General features: G+C 39.5%; 1 protein-coding gene across 3 annotated transcripts in view; it reads right to left on the reverse strand.

Moving 5' to 3' along the window:
- LOC128693799 (putative mediator of RNA polymerase II transcription subunit 12) overlaps nt 1-20,824 on the reverse strand; it is a 369,550-nt gene that overhangs the window by 4,584 nt on the left and 344,142 nt on the right. For 2 of the 3 annotated variants that reach the window (XM_070091237.1, XM_070091238.1), the window contains exon 8: nt 7,336-7,568. The exons of the other annotated variant lie outside the window; for it this stretch is intronic. In XM_070091237.1, coding sequence (XP_069947338.1) covers nt 7,336-7,568 — 233 coding nt within the window. The remainder of the gene's footprint in view (nt 1-7,335; nt 7,569-20,824) is intronic. 3 annotated transcript variants of the gene reach the window in all.

The following is a 20,824-nucleotide window of genomic DNA, read 5'->3' on the forward strand; positions in this document are numbered from 1 at the left end:
CAATATTGAGAACTTGAACCAATATGGAGAAAATGAACCAATATGGAGAACATGAACCAGTATGGTGAACATATACCAATATGGAGAAAATGAGCCAATATGGAGAACATGAGCCAATATTAAAAATATAAACAATTATGGGGAACGTGAACAAATATCGAAAACATAAACCAATATGGAGAATATGAACAAATATGAAGAACATGAACAAATATGAAGCAATTTGGAGAACATAAACCAATATGAAGAACATGAACAAATATGGAAAACATGACCTAATATGAAAAACAGGAACTGTGGAGAAAAATCTCCAGTAAAGAGGGTATCTCTGAGTCCCCTCTGAGGGACTTAGCCCTTTGACAAAGGGTAAGTAGACTACGACTCCATTGCACATCTTGTAGTAGAACCAGATGTATGTACCATAGTCTCCAGGCACGTCCTCTCCTTGCTAGAATTTCTGATCAACTTCACAATGAAGGTTAAATAAGAGTAATTACTCTTTTCCCCATAGCAGGAAAATTAAGAGAAAACCTGCGCCCACTTGGTCTACAAATCAGGGACATTAAGACTTCTAGCCTACAGCTAAATAACAAGAAACATGACCTCTTGTGTAAATTCTGGTTGCATAAACTAGCAATAAGTGTATATAAAGCTGAGTTCAGTATTTCCTTCGAGCGTAAGATCTACGAGAGTGAAGGAGGGCGGTGATGGCTTAGATTGACTTCAGGACTCACATACATCACACAGTCTTCCATTGAGAACAAAGACAACAGTGAATTTGTGTGGTGGACTCTGAAATACTATCAATCTCCACTAAGAAGTTTAATTAGTGTAAAACCAAAGAAACATGAGTGTATTAATCTGTGTATAATCCCAATAAAGCGTACAAGTTTCCAAGTAATGAATGGCATTAAAGTGACTCCCTATCAACGAGTGAGAACATTATAACTACGCATTTGCAACAGCCTACTCAAGACAATGATACAAGGATCATTAACCTCCCTTACAACAATCTAGGGAAAATTGGGTCAGTTACATACCCAGGTAAGTCCAGTAATACCTACATTGTCTTATGTTAGCTGCAACTGATAGACGTGAGATTTGTTTGGAGTTGCCAGTAGATCTCGTGACATGAGGGTGATCCACCCAAATTCAGTGAGTACCACTATGCATTTCAGTTAATTGTGAAATGCTGGGTATATGCTCCTTTAGGGCAAATTGTCATTCTATAGCTCAGAGGTGCGGCTACCACTCAACCGAAGGAGATTTTTTGACCCGCAGCTGCAAGAAGTCTGAATAGTTCACAGAAGTTGAGTATCTTCCAATTTCATCTTTATTATGTCGCAAAGCAGATTGGCTGGTAAATTCTCCCACATCTCTTGGTCGTCTACGAACCGGACAGTGGCCACACAGTCGTCCAAGAACTTTTAAGTTATTTTACAAGTAATAAAGAACTTGTGGTTCTTTGAAAAACTGCTGAAGACTGGAATCTTTACAAATATTTGAGTCTTTACAGCATTTCAAGCTGATACAGCATCACTATTTCCTTTAAGAACTAGGCGATCAAGAGCTTGGCTCAAGGTCTTGACAGATATACTCTTCAAGGTCACTGCAGTGAAGTATTTATAGATTTGTTAGTGAAAAGGAGAAGTATGCAGATAGAAAATTTGATTACTGTTTGTGAAGGGCTGACTCAAAACATAAACACTGAGTATGATGTTTTAGAAATAAAACTAGATCTACTTACAAAGTGACTGAAGATCATTAACTCAGCTTATACGCATTATGAAAGTGAATTCCTAAAGTCAAATCTGTCTCAGGATGTCATTCAAAATGTTTGGTTACATTTATGATCAACAAGAAAAGTGGGCAGAGGAATATTGTACCTGCCACAAAATGATTTCACAAAGACATACTTTAGTCAGTGGTCAGACATCTGGCACACCTGGTACACCACTACCTAGTGGATTTCAGTCTCTAATACACAATAGAACTGATATTGATGAGATAGCAAAATTAAACTATCTCAGATGTCTAGTAAAAGGAGAACCCTTTGAACTGATTAAATCCTTTTCAGTGGTTAAAGGAAATTATCATCATGTTCTAAGAGTCTTAGCAGACAATTACCTTGATGCTGACCAGGAAGGGTTAGATGTGCAGTCAAAATCTCATGCTTGAAACCACCAAGGCATTGTTTTTCAAATTTAGAGGCATTTAGTATCACTTTAGACAATAGTCTCAGATCTCTGGAGACTAGGTATGACATTGATTGACCAATGTGACTGGTTTATCAGTGAAATTGTCCTCTTCATTACTTTGGAGAAACTGGCCGATCTCTTTCTAACAGACTTAGGGAGCACAAAAATAGTGTTAGACCTGCCGACACTAACAATGCTCTTTTCTGTCACATCAGAGATCACAACCATCCTATAGACTTGATTCTGCTAAAACTGTCTTCCCTACTTCCAACTTTAACAGTCGCAGTCTTGTTGAATCCTCCCTAATACACAACTTTCCTTGTGTGAATCTTAGTCCTGGCTTCGTCTCTGTAGATGCCTTCCTCTCCCACTACATTGTAAAATGTTCCAAACTTTAGAACACCCGTGACTCAACCTGATTCCTCCTTTTTTCTTCTTCTTCTTATCCCTCTTCCCTTTCCTCTTTCCTTTTTTCTCTTCTGGGTTGTCTTTCTTTCTTTTGTCTTGTGTTTCTGCTCCTTCATTATTTATTTCATTATTTCCCCTCCCCCCACCTCTGTGTTCTTGCTCTCCCTCTGTGGGCACCTAGCTCCCTGGCAGTGCTCCCCTTTCTTTGTATTTGACTGGCTCCTCCTCCTTACTTCCCCATTACTACTTCCTTTCATCTCCGCCACTACTACTACCACCACCACCACCACCACCACCACCACCACCACCACCACCACCACCACCACCACCACCACCACCACCACCACCACCGCCACCACTACTACTACTACTACTACCACTACCTCATCCTGCCTATATATACCCGTCCTGCTCTACTTCTCGTTAGTGTGACTTTGTAAATTGTCCAAGTCGGACCGAAACGTCGTCGTAAGCTCCTCTCTTCTATGTGCGGGTTATTTGTGTATCGTTCCAGTCATTGTATTATGTCTTTTTTTTGTTATCAACGAATTTTGTTGCTGGTGCTCCATATATAAGCAAAATCTTTGAACAACCAGAGATACAACTTATGCTGAATCAACGCAGTTGTTGTTTGAGACATATTCCTCCCAAGGCTTCATGGTAAGGCAGATTTAATGAAAGAATGATAGGCGTCGTAAAATGTTGTTTAAGGAAGACTCTTCATCGTCAGCGAATCGACTTAGAAGAATTTCGAACAGTCGTAACTGAAGTAGAAAATAGTCAACAATAGACCTCTAACTGATGTTACCTGTTATCTGGACAATTTACAATTGTTAAGTCCGTCTCATTTACTTCATGGTAAAAGGCTCGAAACAGTTCCTCCAATGAATGATAAAGAGATCATGGAGGATCCTACTTATCTCGGAACTGGATAACTCAGATGTAAATTCAGATACCTCAGTAAAGTGATTGAACGTTGGGAGAAAATTTGGCAAGACTATCTTATCTCACTGAGAGAACACTTCTACGGAGCTGGTGTTCCTGAAAATCGTATATCCTTCAGACCTGGTGACATAGTAATTGTTGAACATGATGGTCCAATGTCCCAATTGCCTCTTGGAAAAATAGTGACCATACATCCTGATGAAAATGGAAACACCAGGACAGTTGAAGTTTTGAGCAAAGGTGTAGTGAATAAGCGGGCAATAAATAAACTAGTGCTGTTAGAATTACGCAGAGTTGAAAACAAATTTAGTGATACTCCAGAAACCCCACAGATTAAAGTTGTTAAGAAAAGACAATCAGCAGTGGTGGCTAGTGAGAAAATAAGTTATAATAGCCAGCCCTAAGCTTTCTCTAGTCGTTTATAAGAGGTCATGTGGTTTGAGAAAATACGTTTCTCGTTGGACACTATACACGTGGATTGCTAGTATTTTGTGTCACCTTTTTAAATAATAAAAGAAAGGAATAGAATGTGCTCTTTGTCCATTTAAATATCTTGGGGAACTCGAATGTTCTACTGAGGTACTCAGAATTATCTCTTCCTAAATATTGTCTACTATTCATCTCTGTATCGGTTAATATTCCTGACTTGGGAACCTTCTATGCCTTTCTGATAATATTTCTATGATGTAAATTTCTAATTTCTACTAATACCCTTTAACCTCTCCTTATGTTATCTCGTAATCTTATGTGCTTGTCACTGTATAGTACACTACAGCTAAACGCATTATATAACCATTTACAACTAACGTGCTGTGAAGTTTTGGTGCTTAGACACTGGTCGGGCGTCACCAATCCATCAACCCACCTAGTATAATGAGCAATTCGGTGATTTTTAATAGCATTGTTGTTTAAGATTGTGTACAATGGACTCTACTAAATAGCTATCGAGCTTGTTTAGCCCATAATTTGAATTATATGCTATATTCCTTTCATGTTCCAAGAGACTGATTAAATAACACAAAAAGGCACAGTACCGTGACTGGAAAGATACACAAATAACCCGCACATAAAAGAGAGAAGCTTACGACGACGTTTCGGTCCGACTTGGACCATTTACAAAGTGACTTTGTAAACGGTCCGAGTCGGACCGAAACGTCGTCGTAAGCTTCTTTCTTTTATGTGCGGGTTATTTGTGTATGACTGATTAAAAACACACTCCAACAAAGTTGGTGGGGTTTACAAGGTCCCATGTACTCAGTGTCCTCTCTCATATATTGGTCAAACAGGTAAATTTCTGGAAACCAGAATAGGCTAACATAAATACTCAGTCAGGACAGGGCAGGAGTTGAATGCTATCTTTAACCACGTTAGTTCCTGTAACCATCTTGTTAGGCAGGCTGGTGCTTGGACACAGTTACGATGCTAACAAGCCAAATTCTGATAGGCTCATTTACTCTTCAGCAGGCATCACAATTTTAAATTTACTGAATAGCTCTTATACAGTGTTATGTAATACACTACTGAAGAGCTAAGAGTGCAAAATTTCAATAAATCACTCGTGAGATATAATTTATTCTCTTACCAAGTGAGTAATTCAACATCTAACGGCAGCTTTTACAGATATGACATTATTCTCAGAAAGGAATTTAATTAGTCCTAAAGCTCAAAGACGTCATTAATTAAGAAAATTAGCAAATGTAATCAATTAAGTGTAACATTTAATATGAAACTGTGTTAGCCTATCTAATATACAATTAATGATGTGTAAGATTAGCAACACATAAATGCAGATTTAACTTATAGTTTTATTAAGATAAATTTAAAATTATCATTTTGAAATTAAACCTGTTTATCCTTAGCCCATAGAATTTTAGTAATCATTTTTTTATAAGATGAGTTAAGGATTTGGCACCTAATGTGATTCATATTTTGATTATGTTGCCAATTAAGAGCTTTATAATAAGTAGCTGATTTAGCATCTGGGGAACGAAATATCCTCCCATCACTCTCAGTAAATACCAAGTGATGCAGATACTTGACTGTGTCCTGTTAAAGCTACTATATGCATTATTTAAATACAAATAAGATTTCAATAAATTACAGTTGACATTATATTTAAATTACCCATTAATAATAAATTCCGTACTATGTGGGAGCTAATGTAACCTGATGCACGTTTAATAATGTACACAAGTAAAGGTTTAAGGTACTAGTGAAAACATTTTAATATACATCTAAAGTTTCAATTCCTAATCCCTGTATTATTTTATATAAATTCAACAAATAAATACTTTTAAAATATCAATGTTGAATCAGTAAGATATACCCCAACTGATGTTCCCCAAATTTGCCTTGTACAGTCCAGTAAATGTTACACAGGGACAAATGTAAGTACAATTAATAACATGCATATACAGTTGCTACGTTAATTAAGCTGCCTGACTCAAATAATATTGAACGGTCAAAAATCATAGGAATGGGTCATGCTTTGAAGGATTAAAGAATTTACACTAGTAGGCACGGGTTATGTATGCCACTACAATTATTAAAAATTAAATACTAGTAGGCATAGGTTGTGTCAATAAAACTATTAAAGTTTGATTTATAGGTCATTTAAAGGTTAATGGCTAAATCAGGCTGTCTGGCTTAAGTATGATTAACTATTGTGCCCAAAGATTAAGTTACCTAAATTATTATATTGTATTAATAATCCTAGGTATGGATTGTATTTATGATAATTTAAGTGTAATTAAATCTTTAAGCTCAAAGGCATTTATTGTAAAGTTAACATTAATTGGATTCAACAAATCAAGTAAAATATTCTCCTTTTGAATTACATGATTCAATTCAGTATAAATTACTGTTATTAAGATTAACTGGTGTCAGTCGAATTCTGTTCGATCAGGACCACTGTTGTGATTTAATAATACAAAGTAATACTGGGGATATAGTAAATCACATCCTGGTTCGAAAGACCACCCTCGTTAATGATTCATTATGAATACTACCACTGGTTGCTATTTTTATTAAGATGAGCTTTCCTTAAATCGCATTTGTGGGACTTGCATGTAACTTTTCCACCCTCAGTTGAATCCTTCAAGCTGTCCTGGCCTAGATATGTATTCTTCTCAAAAGGGACTTCAGTTAAGACTATAAAGGAATCAAGGATTCCAAAATGTTGGATCATATGAGAACATTAGCAAACTCAAAGTATTTGAATAAATTTAGCTTTCTCAGAGAATGCACGTTAATTGCTGAAATCATTATCTGCAGGACTGAACATGATTAGTTGTGATGCAGGTTGGCAAGTGAATGTAGTTGCCATGACAACAAGTGTTTATAAAGCAAAAAATCCTAAATGTTTATGTAATATTTATATAATTCTAACCAACCTTATTCTTTGTTAAGCTATTATGTTAATTCTCATACATTTTCCATTTTATTGCATTCGTATTGAAAATGACTGAAAAAAAACCATAATGTATTTTTATATTCCCATACGAATTTAGAAAATAAAATTAAAATTACAGCAATATAATTAAATGATCAAAAGTACAAGTCGACTGAACTAGTCATCATCAAGTGTGCATGGCTATAACAATTAATAGGCAGTAATTAATTTGTTGTTGGCATCATCATGCGCTCAGCTTAGAGGGATCACTGCTTACCAGTTTTTACCATAATTATTTAACTTAACCTACAGCTGCAGTTTAGTAGCTCATATCACTTAGATATGATTCATAAATATTTGTGTCATTGTTACTGAGAAGAAACAATTGATCACCTTTCGGAAAATCGACGATTTGTGGGACTGCCAGTTTTGCGAGGCGGCGGCCTGCCGCCTCTCTCCTGCTGTGTCTGCTGGTACTGTTGACCAAGGGGTGGGAAGCGAGGTTCTCGATCTGTCTGCGCTTGTGTCTTGCCTAAGTCAGGGGTGGCCCGTCGCTGGACCGGTGAGGTGGAGCTCAGTAACTTGTCGATCTGCTGGGAGCGAGGAGACTGCTCCTTAGCGCCCACCTGCCCAAATCCACAACCATTACTGAACGTTTCTAAGGAAGTTTCTTTTATAAATCGAAACAAGTAACTGTTAATCATTACTTTAGTATTTTCTTTAAATTTTCACTTGAAGACCCGTCTGTTAACGTTACAATATAGAAAAACAAAAACTAATGATACTTATGTATTTTATTTATTAGTGTATTATTTAGATGCAAACATTAAAACTAAATAAAAAGAGACTGGAACATAATAAATTTAAGATGTAAGTTATCTACATTATATCACTAATCAATATCTTTTCTGTTTTAGGCGAAGTTGTAAAAAAAAAAACAATTCTTCGACCTAAGAGGTAGGCTGAGGCAAGCAAAATTAAATTGAAGCTTAAACAAAAATGGCAGTAGTGTGCACAGATGGATAGGTAGAAAGACGAGGTATTCTTGAGAGCCACCAGTCTAGGTTGCTAGGATCACAGCAGACATCATAGTCACACCCACCCTGGCAGGTCTGTTACTAGCTCAAGGGACATGGGACATAGAATAGCCAATCGGATGAAACAATTTTGAAAAAAAAGAAATAAGAAATTATCTTTTTTTTTTGGCTATGTATAAGCAGCAAATTAGCGTTTAGATGTTTTTATATTAATTTATCGTTTATTTATGGCTTTAGATTAAAAAATGCATTAGTTGTGAGAGTGGTAACTTTGATGGCTACTGTTGGATGCAACCAGAAAGATGCACAGCTCTGCAGCCTCAGTGGGCGCTCCGCCAGCGCAAGGACGGGGAAGATACAGTAAGCACATCCCATTTATCGAGTTCTCTTGTAATGGTTCTCTGTTAACTGTGACTCAAAATTTCGGATATACTATTGATAAAACAGAATTCTGTAACTTGACCAAAAGTTAGTTTTTAAATTATTTTATCAACATGAATTTTAGAGGGTTTACCTTGTCGTTTTCAAAATATTTTCATTATGCACAGGTAATGTTTGAAGACATATGAAAGCCAGTTAGAGTGTATTTTAATTATGTAATCAATAGAGATAATTTAATAGAGTCCCCAACCGATAATTCATTGGGCAGTAGTGTGCAAATTTGTTGACTCCAAATCCCCCAAAATCCTGGGACTGTAGAATCCCTTACCTTAACCAATCTTCCAAACCGGCCCTTTACTCCTCGTAACGAGTATTATTTTTAAAATCAAAACCATGCGTTAAACCCACTAGGGTCCTCTTAACAAATCCTTAAATTCAATGTAGTATTTTGAAGGATTTAGGCCTTAGAAATAATTTTGGGAGGTTTAAATCATAATTATATAATATTAGGAATATTATAGTAGACTAAGATAATAATATTAGGCAGTTACAGTGGGAAACGAAATTAGTTGTAAAGAGTAGCTGACAAGTCAGCCGGGTGTGGGGGCCAGCATGGCGCATCAATGAACTTCTATTTAAAACGAGCATAGAGAGTAAAGCGGTGTGCTTGTGAGAACGACCTCCAAGCTGCCTCCCCGCCCATCAAAATAGACGTCAGAGAAGAAACAGTAGAGGCATTCCTAAACTACAGAAGATAGTTCATCTCTATGCGAGATCCGTCGTGAGATTTATTTCAAAATTTACTTCGGTAACCTAGGTGGCCACTGAACATTAGTGAGGGTGAATGCTGAGACAATTTAGGATATGGATTATAAATGGGGCGATGCCTCACCATAGGATAGGTTACAGAAGGGCTTGCAAAGTGAATTAGACCCTATAAACATAGTGCCAGGAGCATATTCTGATGCTAGTTTAGGGTAGACCCAAGAATTTAGTGCAGCCTAAGTCCCACACCAGAATTACTAACACTACTTGTTTGCACCCAAGAATTTAGTGCAGCCTAAGTCCCACACCAGAATTACTAACACTACTTGTTTGCAGGTACCTTTCCCCTCTTGCACTTGACCATTGAGTAGAAACCTTATAGTGGTCAAGTTAGCTAGGGACAGACTACACAACAATGTAAGTCCGTTCTAGTTTATGCATGGGGAGGTTGGGCCCTGCTGGTCATTCGTTTCATTAGTACTAGGAAAGGAGAGAAAACCAACAGAAACTTTTGAGGGTAGAATTATTTTTATATCAGCTACGTCAGCAGTGATTACCTTAGTAGAGTACCCTAAAAGTTTGCACAATAGTGTTTTTTTTCAGTTTTATTTTTTGTCCACGACTTTGCATGGAATTTGCAGCATATATTCCTCCGACTATTACCAATATCCATAAAAAAATGATGATATATTAATTAGCAAGCTGAGGACACTATCAGCTTGGCTGATAGTTTTATACAGCAGAGGTAAAATGGCAGTGTATACTGTAGCATGCTATCAGTACTGAGTTCACTTTCAAAATGGCTGGTGTAAACAAATATTTACATGCTTGGCCGAGTTCTGCTACCGCGCAACAGAACGTTATATAAATGCCGCCGGTTTCAATGTGCTATTAACTCGATTATGCCGTTATATAGGGTGCCGCTATTTTGTCAATCTTCTCTGTACGTTTTCCAGTGCATTTATATCCATTCTGTAATACGGTGACCACAATAGTCTAAATGAGGCCTAACGAACGATATACAGAGTTGAAGAATAATTCCTGAGGACTTATGTTATTTATACATCTTGATATGAGGCCAAGAATTCTATTGTTTTATTGCGAACACTTACACGCTGTTGTCTTAGCTTTAAATTACTACTAGCCAGAGCTCCTAAATGTTTATTTTTTTTTTCATTCAGAGTGTTTCTTCTTCTTTCAACGCACCGGCTGTATCCCACCCAGGCAGGGTGGCCCAAAAGGAAAAACGAAAGTTTCTCCCTTATACATTTAGTAATATATACAGGAGAAGGGGTTACTAGCCTCTTTCGGCATTTTAGTCACCTCTTACGACACGCATGGCTTACGGAGGAAGAATTCTATTTCACTTCTCCATGGAAAATTCAGAGTGTTTCTCTACATTATTTAGTTTATAGGTGCTATGGTTATTTTCTTTTCCTATTTCATGTGCCTCAACTTTCCTTAACAATCCCCTGTGAGGAATTCTATCAAAAGCCTTATACACAATATCATATTCATTACCATGATCTGCCTCTTTAAATATCTTATGCTGAAATTCAATGATTAATTTGTCTTTCAAGGTGACTTCGAATATCTTCAGCATTTATTGATCCCATCAACTTTCCCACAATGGAAATTAGGCTAGCTCGTCTATAATTCCAAACTAAGCCTTATCTGGCGGTATGCCAGTTTGTAGTGATACGTTGAAAGACTACCTAACGGTTTGCTAAGTACCTCCTTAATTTCCGGGGATTTGTTAGGTTTTGATCTGTTTGTCTGATAACCATGTCACCAGTGACTTTGATCGTAAACAACTTATTTTTCCATTATCTTTCTTCGTAAAATACGGAGAGGAATTAAGTGTTGAAGATTATACATATTTTTTTGTCACTGTGAACTGACATGAACAACTCTTAAGTGGGCCTATCTTGTCCCTGATCTTACTCCTATATACCTGAAAGAAACCTTTTGGGTTAATCCTTGAATCACTTGTGGCTTTAACCTCATTAACTCTTTTGGCTTTTCATATTTCTCGTTTTAATTGAATATATTAATTTCTTAAGTGCACCTCTTCCCTCTTAAGCTGCCTGTAAATGTCTCATTTTTTGACCTAAGAGATGTTTTATTCTGTGTTCATATATTTTTGTTTGATCTAGTTTCCCTATTTGGAACATAAGTATCCTGGGTGACTTGAACTATCCTTTTAAAAATGTCATATTGGCAACCATCACCACCTACCTATCCGGCTGCCAATATGATAACACAAGTTCATCCCACCCAGGTAATATTTCAGTCCTATTACACTGGCCAGATAAAAGACATTGGCTTGATTGAAGTTATTAAGGTAACACCATGATCTGTTGAAACTGAGTGATTTGTGATCGCTGTCCCCAAGCTCAGCAATAATATCAAGATTATTAACTAATGATTCCTTGTTGTTAAGAACTAAGTCAAACAAGTTATTTCCTCTAGTTGGTTCAGTCACAAACTGTTCTATATGCCTTATGAATTTCGTCCCATTGAAATTTACCACGTTCCCTATCAAGGTCTGGGGGTCTCTAATTCATTCCCAAGACTAATTTTTCACGTCCCTCCAGAAACTATCCAAACATTGTCGGTGTCCATTGCTTCTACTTTTACATCTTGTTTAATGTAACATAGCGCCACTCCGCCACCCTACCTATTGACTATCGGTGTGGGATTTCTCTATCTTTCAAGTTGAACTAAGTTTCTATTATAGCTATAATATCTATGCTTCCTGCACAATGCTCATCTATTTTATTTGTTACTGTAGCATGCTACGAGTATGTTACATTTTATTCGGCGTGGGTCATACTCCCATAAAGGCTGCCTCCCGACCAGCGAACCAAGTGCGAAGGATTTAACGATCAATAGGGGCCCAGTCATTATATCAGTACCTCGGTTCATCGGCCAGTCACAGACAAGCTCGCCACAGCTGTGAAGCAATGTGGTTCACTTGTCATATGAGTGTTGGCAGACTTGTCTGGGCTGCTGATCACTAAGAGTGCATTCTCTGGCTCATGCTTTTTGCCTCCTTTGATCACCATGTTGTATACTTCCTCTTACATTACTGCATGTATTTTAACCCTTAAACTGTCTACATGCGTAGTGCTGCAAAAGTAGTTTTCCTTTTTTTTTACTTGTTTTCAAATATAACAAAAAGAACAAAGATCAAAGTTTTTTTTTACACGTTTTCAAATGTAAAAAAAGAAAAGAAGATCTACTTGTTTTACATACTTTCAAATGTTGAAAAAACGTAGATCTACGTCTGGACAGTTTAAGAGTTAATAGTGTACATATTGTAAATACTAGATTGCTTCTTTGGTAAATGAAATGCAAGTCATATAACTTCTGTTGTCTTTTGATTGCTCAACTATTGGTATCATTACGGCAAATCCGCAGGCCATTCTACACATGTGTCTGTAACATGAGGCCTGTCCGGGATCTGAAGCTGGTTTTAGTATTGCATTATATCGCTTTTGGCAGTGCGTAACAACTTCGCTATTGATTTCAGCACTGCATTTCAGTCTGGCTGATGTACTGTGCTATTACTGTGTGTTATGAGTATTGTAAATAACGTTTTGCTATAGTGGGTTATGTTACCAACAAGTTTTAGATGATTAATGTCTGAGTATGCTCTACAAAATTTGCCCAGACTATCTCTACACCTCTGCTGGTGAATTGCTCTTTCAGTTGGTATAGAATATCAACGAACTCCTACTGCTACACAGATTCGTAAAAGGATTCGTAACGAACTAAAGATTGTACCAAGTAATAGGACATACCAAACTGAGGTTTCTACTCCTACAGGGGCTATTAATCACCGACCTCGGTTTCAAGTTACTTCATAATATGGGAGAGCTAACACCGGAGCAACTAGACCAGTAATTTCGGAAAACAGGTGGTGAATAGGGTTTGTCTCAAGGCGAATCAGCTTCACTGGGGCTCGTGTTGGTCAAACTTAACCTTCAGACCAGCAGGGAGCAACGCGTATTCGCCCAAGAAGAGTGTGACAGAGAGAAGGAGGGGAGGGGGGCAGTATCAATGTAATGTAGTAGAAAAGTTTAGTGTGCAAAAAGCAGTGCTGCTATTACTTCGTTGTTTTCATACTGAGCCTGAACAATATTTTGAGGCTTTCGAAAGTCAGGCTGGTGCATTAAGGTAGCCAGTGGAGCATTGGGCAGCACTTGTGCATACAGAATTGTAGGGCAAAGCGCAGGAGTTCACAGCTGGTTTGGATGATGATGACTTCGCTAATTACAACACTGTCAAAACAACTGTTTTGGTGCATATCAGTGTATTCCCGCCAAGTATAGGAGAGAATTTAAATTATGCAAACGTCAGCTGGGTGGGTCTCGTGTAGATTTTGTGCGTGAGCAGTCTAAAAGCTTGGTACAAGGCCAGTGGTGTCACGTATTTCAGTGAGTGTGTGCAACTAATCCTGCTGGACAACTTGCTTGAGTTTGTTGGACCAGAGGTTTGGGTGCTTTTGGAAGACCATTCATTGGCAATTGCAGTGGAGGCAGCCACACTTGCTGATACATTAGAGGCCAACCGCTCCTTGTCCGAGCTGTCTTATCTTTCTCTCCAACAGCCTGGTATGGATAAAGATTGTCGTGGACGGATCCCTGACGGAAGAACGAAGCGGGAGGCTGGAAGGGAATGACGATGTCAGCCACACAGTCAGCATGGTCAACAATGACATCAGTCACGAAGTCAGTATAATGAATGACGTCAGCTACAAAGTCAACAGGGAGTAAGAAAACCCGAACCTATAGTTTGTTTTCGCTAATGCAAGACTAGTCATAATATGCCTAATTGTCCCAAGTTAGTTAACCTAGTAGTTAGTGGCAAACTAAATAGACCCAGCCTTTGGGGAAAATTAATATGCTTGGGAAAACCAACCAGTAAGAGAGCAATGTTTGCATGGCACCTTCTTATAGTATGTGCCAAATCTCCCTTAATTAGAATGACATGGCTATTAAGGCATCCACCTTCAGGGATACTGGGGCTTATTGTTCCCTTCTAAGAGAGGGAGTATTTTCAATTTCTGAGACCTCATTCAACTTCTCCGCATTATTAGAAGCATTTGGGGTGCTGTATTCTCCGTCCCTTTGCATAAAATTTTTGTGGACAGTAAATATCATACATGATATTTAACTGTAGATGTGTCTGAGGGATTCCCTATGAAAGATGCTGTGTTAATGCTAGGCAATAATATTCGAAATTCAACAAACTCTCCAGAACTCATAATGATTACTGAGGCTTTTCCGATGTTGGCCATAACTCGGGCAGTGTCCCAAGGAAGACTCAGATCTAGGGCTTGACAAATTATTTTACAAAGGAAACTGGCCAGGACTTTGTCCCTGATCAAGCCTTCCCATTCCATGGTCGCAGGAATGCCAGACGTCTCTGTTTTCATGCCCAAGGGACTGTCCTCTCGGGAAGAGCAGTGCAAGAATCATTCCTTATACTTCGCTTTTAAGGCTGCCATTTGTGAATCTGTTCAGATCACAAAGTTAAATATGAAAGTAAACACAACCTGCTAGTATGTACAGATCCTGGTAAGGAGGTAGGGGGGAAGCCCAAAATTAGATAGACTGGTAGTTCCTAAGAAATTCAGGTCTCAGATACTGAATATAGCTTACAATTCCTCTTTAGGAGGTCATTTAAGGATTAATAAAAACCCTTTATAGAAAATTAAAAGACTTTTTACTGGCCAGACATTAGGAGAGAGATGTGCGAAATTACATCCGTTTCTGAAGAAACTTTCAGGTAACTGATAACCTGTGTAAATAATTTTTTGGCCAGTCTAATCTCACCTTCTTGGGCCATGAAGTAGGTTGTGGTAAAGTCGCCCCAGTAACTTATTATATGAAATCCCTACAAAGATTTTTAGGAATGATAGGTTTCTACAGGTGCTTTTGTATTAGCCCCCTCAATTCACTTTCCTGTAAAAAAAAAATTTGTTGGAACCCAAATTGCTAAGATTGATGCCTGTTCACAGCCTGAGGATTATTACTCAGCCAAGCCAAGTATCAGGCCCATCAAAGGGCCTGTTCTACCATCGAAAAAGAAGTCCTAGCCTGATACTTGCGCAGGAGCACTTCGACATGTTTTTGGACAATCATGTCATGTGGTCACCGTCTACAGTGATCACAACGCCCTCATCTACTTAAGTGCTATGAAGAATCATATTAACTGACTGATGAGGTGGAGTCTTAGGCTGCAACCCTATGATCCCTCCATTTGCCATATAGCCGGAAAAGACAATATTCTGGAGGATGCTGCTTCTCGTATATGGGTTAGGTTATGGTCATAATATAAAATGTTTGCTAATCTGAACATAAGGTTTTTTTTTTTTTAGTGAGGGAACACTTGTTATCGTCTGCAAGTGCCTTGCTCTAGGGTAGTGTTTGACTGAAAATCTCTTGGGGTTGAGCACTACCTAATGAGCTGGATGGTTGAGAAGAAAGTCAGTTCCATTAGTTTTCAGTGCCATGGTGGCACACTACCCATAGAGGGGATGCCTAGTCCTGGCTATTAGAGCCCTTCTGGGGTGGGGGTCAGGCATGCTATGAGTATGTTACCCTATATTCCACATATATCACACTCCCACCTAAGCTGCCTCCCGACCAGCAAACTAGGTACTAAGGATTTAACGATCATTAGGGCCCCTGTTGTTATATTAATACCTCAGTTCATCGGCCAAACACAGACAAGCTCGCCAAAGTTGTAAAGAAATGTAGTTCACTTGTGACACGAGTGTTGGCAGATTTGTCTGGGCTGCTAGTCGTTTACGGTGCATTCTCTGGATTTTGCGTTATGCCTCCTTTGATCACCAGGTTGTACACTTGCTGTTACATTATTGTACATATTGTAAATACCAACTTGCTTATTTGGTGAAGGAAATACAAGTCATATAACTTTTATTGTCCTTTGATTGCTCCACTTATTTTCTCTTTAAGGACAAGGTACACAGGCCATTCTACACCTTTGTTCATAATACTCATGCTCCTTCTATTAGTACAATAATCCTTAAGGGAATTAGTCACTCGGTCCCCTCTATTGTCTCTCTTTGTTGACCAGTTCCTTTGCATTTATTTGTAATTTTATGATAAACAGTGTCTTTTTCAACATTTCCTTAAGGTATCCTGGCAATTTACGCCACTTTCTTCCCTCACACACCCATACCTCTATCTTCTATCAGTCTTAGACAATTCAGCAACGGCCCACTCGACAGAGTTGCTTAACATTACCACTCCTGCCCCATCCCTTGCGTACATATCATGTCTGCCATATAAACTGTCGTAGTCGTCAATGAACGGGATTGCAAGTCCTTTGCAGTACTTGTCTAGCCAGCAATTTACACCAATTGTCCTAGATATGTATCCATTCGTGGCCCACTCCGTTCTAGGCAAGATGCTATATATGATAAGAACCTTTCCCTTAGACCTTATTAAATCTATAGCTATCCTGTAATTATTACCTCCTGCCTCCTGCCATAACCAGTATCGTTTCCACCAGCTCTGAGACAAATAATGGGTTTGGGAACAAACCCATTATTTGTCGTAATATTATCCAACTTGTTGACTATGTCACCAACACCAGCTCATGGGAAACACCTCTTTCTCACCTTCCTTTGTCAGTTAGAGAAGGCATGGTCCATATATCTTACCTGTGGGTCACCACCCACAAGGATATTTTTATCTTTATTAGCAGAGGAGTTAGTGGTACCTTTAGCTTCACTGAGAGAACAGAGAAGCGATTTCCAACCTTCAGATCTGCTATTTTAACCTTCCTCACTTTGATGTTCCTTCCTGTACTGGAAACTTTTTCCCACTTGTAACGGCTGCCAATCTGTTCCTCCCTGCTGTTAACATGCTTTCCTTCTCTAACTCCTACACTGTTCGCATCGCTCTTGGGCCGTGCGGACAGGCTGCGCAGTAGCTCCTGACTCTGTTGGTTTCTGCGCAGTTTTCCTCAGTGCACTCACAATGGCGGAAGGTGCACGTAGGCGAGTCAACACCGTCTGCCTTCAATTAGTGACAGGCTCGCTCAACAATCAGAATACTCATCTGCTGCTTACTGCGATACTCCGAGATACATATGGTATCAATAATGAAGATCTTTATGGTGTCTCTTTAAACGGCAATTCGAGGCTTTTTGTCAAATTCAGACAAAATAGTACTTACGAAAACATGGTTGCCAGGTATCAGGATGTGATCAAGACTGTTAATCCTGGTGTCACTGTTCGACTACACGACGTCTCCCGATTTTATACCTGGATCAAAGTGCGAAACGTTCCTTTTGAGGCGGACGAAAGTGATTTGAGGAATGTTTTTGCACACTATGGCATGGTTCATATGGCAACTTTGGGACGGTGGCGTGATGATCCTCTAGTTGGTATGCCAGAGGGGTCTTTCTCCTTGAAAATGTCCCTCAAGCACCCTATTCTGTCGTAAGTGGTTATGGAGGACTTTCGTATGCAAGTATATGTTACGTACTCAGGCCAAAGGCGTACGTGTAGGCTTTGTGGGTTGTATGACCATATGGCGGCGCAATGCCCTACAAGACGTGGTAAAACGACGGAAGTAAGGCAGATTGATGTTACAACGGAGCAGTTGTCATATACTGCTACTACGCAACAACATACATTGGCTAGGAAACCGTGGAGTGAGGAGGTAGAGGGTGAGATTGAAGAATCACCGGTATGTCTAACTCTCCCTGGTGGTATCGGCGACGACAGAGGAAGACTTCGTTCATACTCAGAATGACATGGAGCACTCTATTCAAGAAGCTCTGAACGTTTTGTTGGATGCTTCCACATCTGAGGGGATTCAAGGTGGTTTAGAGGATGTAAGTGTACAGGAGAAGGACGGAGCATCCACCGGGCATATTGCTGAACATCAGGTTGTGGTCGTGGAGGTTCATAGAAACAACAGTTCTGAGGATGAGATGGATACTGGCCGCAGTTCTCGTAAGAGAGCGGCGGTGATACCTGACTGTGAAGATGTTTTAACACCAGGGCAAAGGTCGGGGAACAAAGCATGGTGCGACGAGACCCGTAGAGACACGGGTAAATCTAAATGTGTTCAGCATGTCAAAGAGAACAACACAGGGGGGGGGGAAGAAGTGGAGATATACGTAAGGGAACCAAGATTGTTAAGGTATCCAAGGGTAAACCTCCAATGAAATATTCAAGTGTCTTACTTTAAATATAAATGGGTTACGATCTGTTGAAAAACGTAAGAGTTTGGAGGTTTTGTTAAAAAAATCATGTACCCGATGTCGTGTTCTTACAAGAACACAATTATAAATCTTTAGGTGAATTGCTGATTCCTGAATATATCTTGTACATGGGCTGTTCTAATAGACTGAAAGGTGGTGTAGCTGTGTTAGTTAAAGAGGCTAGCCCGTTTTCTTTGCGAACATGTGAGGTAGGAGAGGAGGGGAGGGTGGTTAGGGTGGATGGGGTTTGGGGTGGGGTACAGGTGGCCTTCCTGGGTGTATACGGACCGGCGGAAGGTGATATGCGCATAAAAAAATACGTTTTTTAGGGACATGTTGGTGTACCATTTAAGATCGCTGCCAGTCGTCACGATTATTGGGGGTGATTGGAATTGCATTGATCATCGCAAGGATGTCGAACCTAGAGGGAGAGGGTTTTTATCAGGATATTTAGGGGATCTATTGTGGAGTGTTAATGTTACGGATGTAGGGAGGGGATGAGGTGGGTGGGGTCATGCATACATTCGTTAGAAGGGAGTATGCGGCAAGACTGGATCGCATATACGTTTCTAGAGGTGTCAGCATCAGAAGTGTACGTGTGTTAAATGTGAGCTTTTCCAATCACAGAGGTGTTATGGCGGATGTTGACTGGGAAGGATTACCGAGGCGTTTCAGAGGTTTCTGGAAATTGAATGTGGGATTAATGCATAAAAGAGGTGTGAGGGAAGCTTTTGCGAGTGCTTGGAAGGGATGGTGGGCTGAATGTAGGGTGGGGGTTGATATAGTTGAATGGTGGGATACTGTCGGTAAGGTGAAGGTGAGGGATTTTTATCAGCAGCGAGGCAAAGAAGACAGGAGAATGCAGTATGGGCTCTTGAACTATCTTAAAGGTCAACTGCAAGCATGTTATACAAATGGTGGGGGAGTGTATCCGGTGGTTGAAATTTAAAATTTAAAATGCTTAATTGGAGACATTCATAATCGTATTTTTGATGCGGCGAGGATAGCGAGTGGAATTGATGAGGTTTTATGGGGTGACTGTCCTGCGTTTGTCTTGCGAGAGCAGGGCAGACATCGCAGGGCAACAGAATTAATGAGATTAGAGGTTCAGGAGCCATTGGGAGCCTTTAGTAGGGGACAGGTCCTTATGTCAACGGAGGCTATGAATACCTTTGTAGACGCATGGTATGAATTGCAATATAAAAATGCTGGGATTTCTAAGGGGGCGCTAGGAGAAATGGGTGAATGGGTACGTTGTGACCTAGAGTACACAGACAGGTTGGATTTGAATGGACCTATAAGTGAAGAAGAGATTAGGTTGGCTGTGGAGGGTATGAGTGTAGGCAAGTCACTGGGGATTGATGGAATCCCTTGTGATTTTTACAAGGAAAATTGGGATTGTATTCGTTAATTTTTAGTGATGTTATTTAATGCCATGAAAAATAGTGGCATCATGGGACAGCACCAAAGAATGGGTGTTGTTGTTCTGGTCTCGAAAAAGAAATCTGGGGATTATATACATAATTATAGGGCAATCTCTTTAATGTGAGGCGATTATAAAATTTTTGCGAAAATGTTAGGAAATAGGATAAAACGGGTTTTGGAGAGGGTTTTGGACGAGGGACAATATGGTGTGCCAGGACGATCTATGTGTGTGGGGCAAGGAATTATTCGCAGGTTCATTGAGGAAAGCGGGAGGGGTAATAAATGTGGAATATTAGCTTTGGATTGGCACGCTGCATACGATTGTGTGGAGAGAGAAGCATTATGGAAGTTCATGCAGTGGGAAGGTTTTGGAAAGGAAATTGTTAGTTGGGCACGGGTTTTGTGCGAGCAGGCTATGTTTAGGGTGCAGGTAAATGGTAGGTTGGGAAAAGTAGTTAGGATGCATAGGGGATTGCGACAGGGGTGCCCTGTATCAGAAATTCTTTTTGCGTTGATTCAGGACCCATTTTTTAGGGCTGTGCGGGGGATTGTACGACAGGATGAAAGGCAAGGTGAGGTGGGTGTACAATCAGGAAATATAGATTACGTGGATGACACTACGGTTTTATTTCGTGGAGCAAAGGTTTTAGGAAAAGTGAGCGAATTGGTGGAATGTTTCGGGAAAGCAGCTGGGATGAAGGTTAATAAGGAAAAGTCAATGCTTATGGGGGTGGGAGACTGTGCAGGTGTGGTATTAGGCCAGGGGGAAGGCTGGCCTTTAGTAAATCAAATTAAGGTGTGTGGGATTGTGCATATGGAAAACATACAGGATGCGAGGAAGGTGAATTCAAGTGAGGCTGTAGAGAGGGTTTTAGGTCGTTTGACAGGATTGAGGGAAGGAGACCTGTCTATACATCAGTGTGCAATTGTGGTGAATGTGCTTTTGTTCAGTAAGTTGTGGCATGTGGCATGCATTTATCCGTTAAATCCATATGATGAGAAGTATATGTTAATGCATGTAT

Source organism: Cherax quadricarinatus, chromosome 34 (genome assembly GCF_038502225.1).
Source record: "Cherax quadricarinatus isolate ZL_2023a chromosome 34, ASM3850222v1, whole genome shotgun sequence".
In the NCBI taxonomy this organism is placed as follows: Eukaryota; Metazoa; Arthropoda; class Malacostraca; order Decapoda; family Parastacidae; genus Cherax; species Cherax quadricarinatus.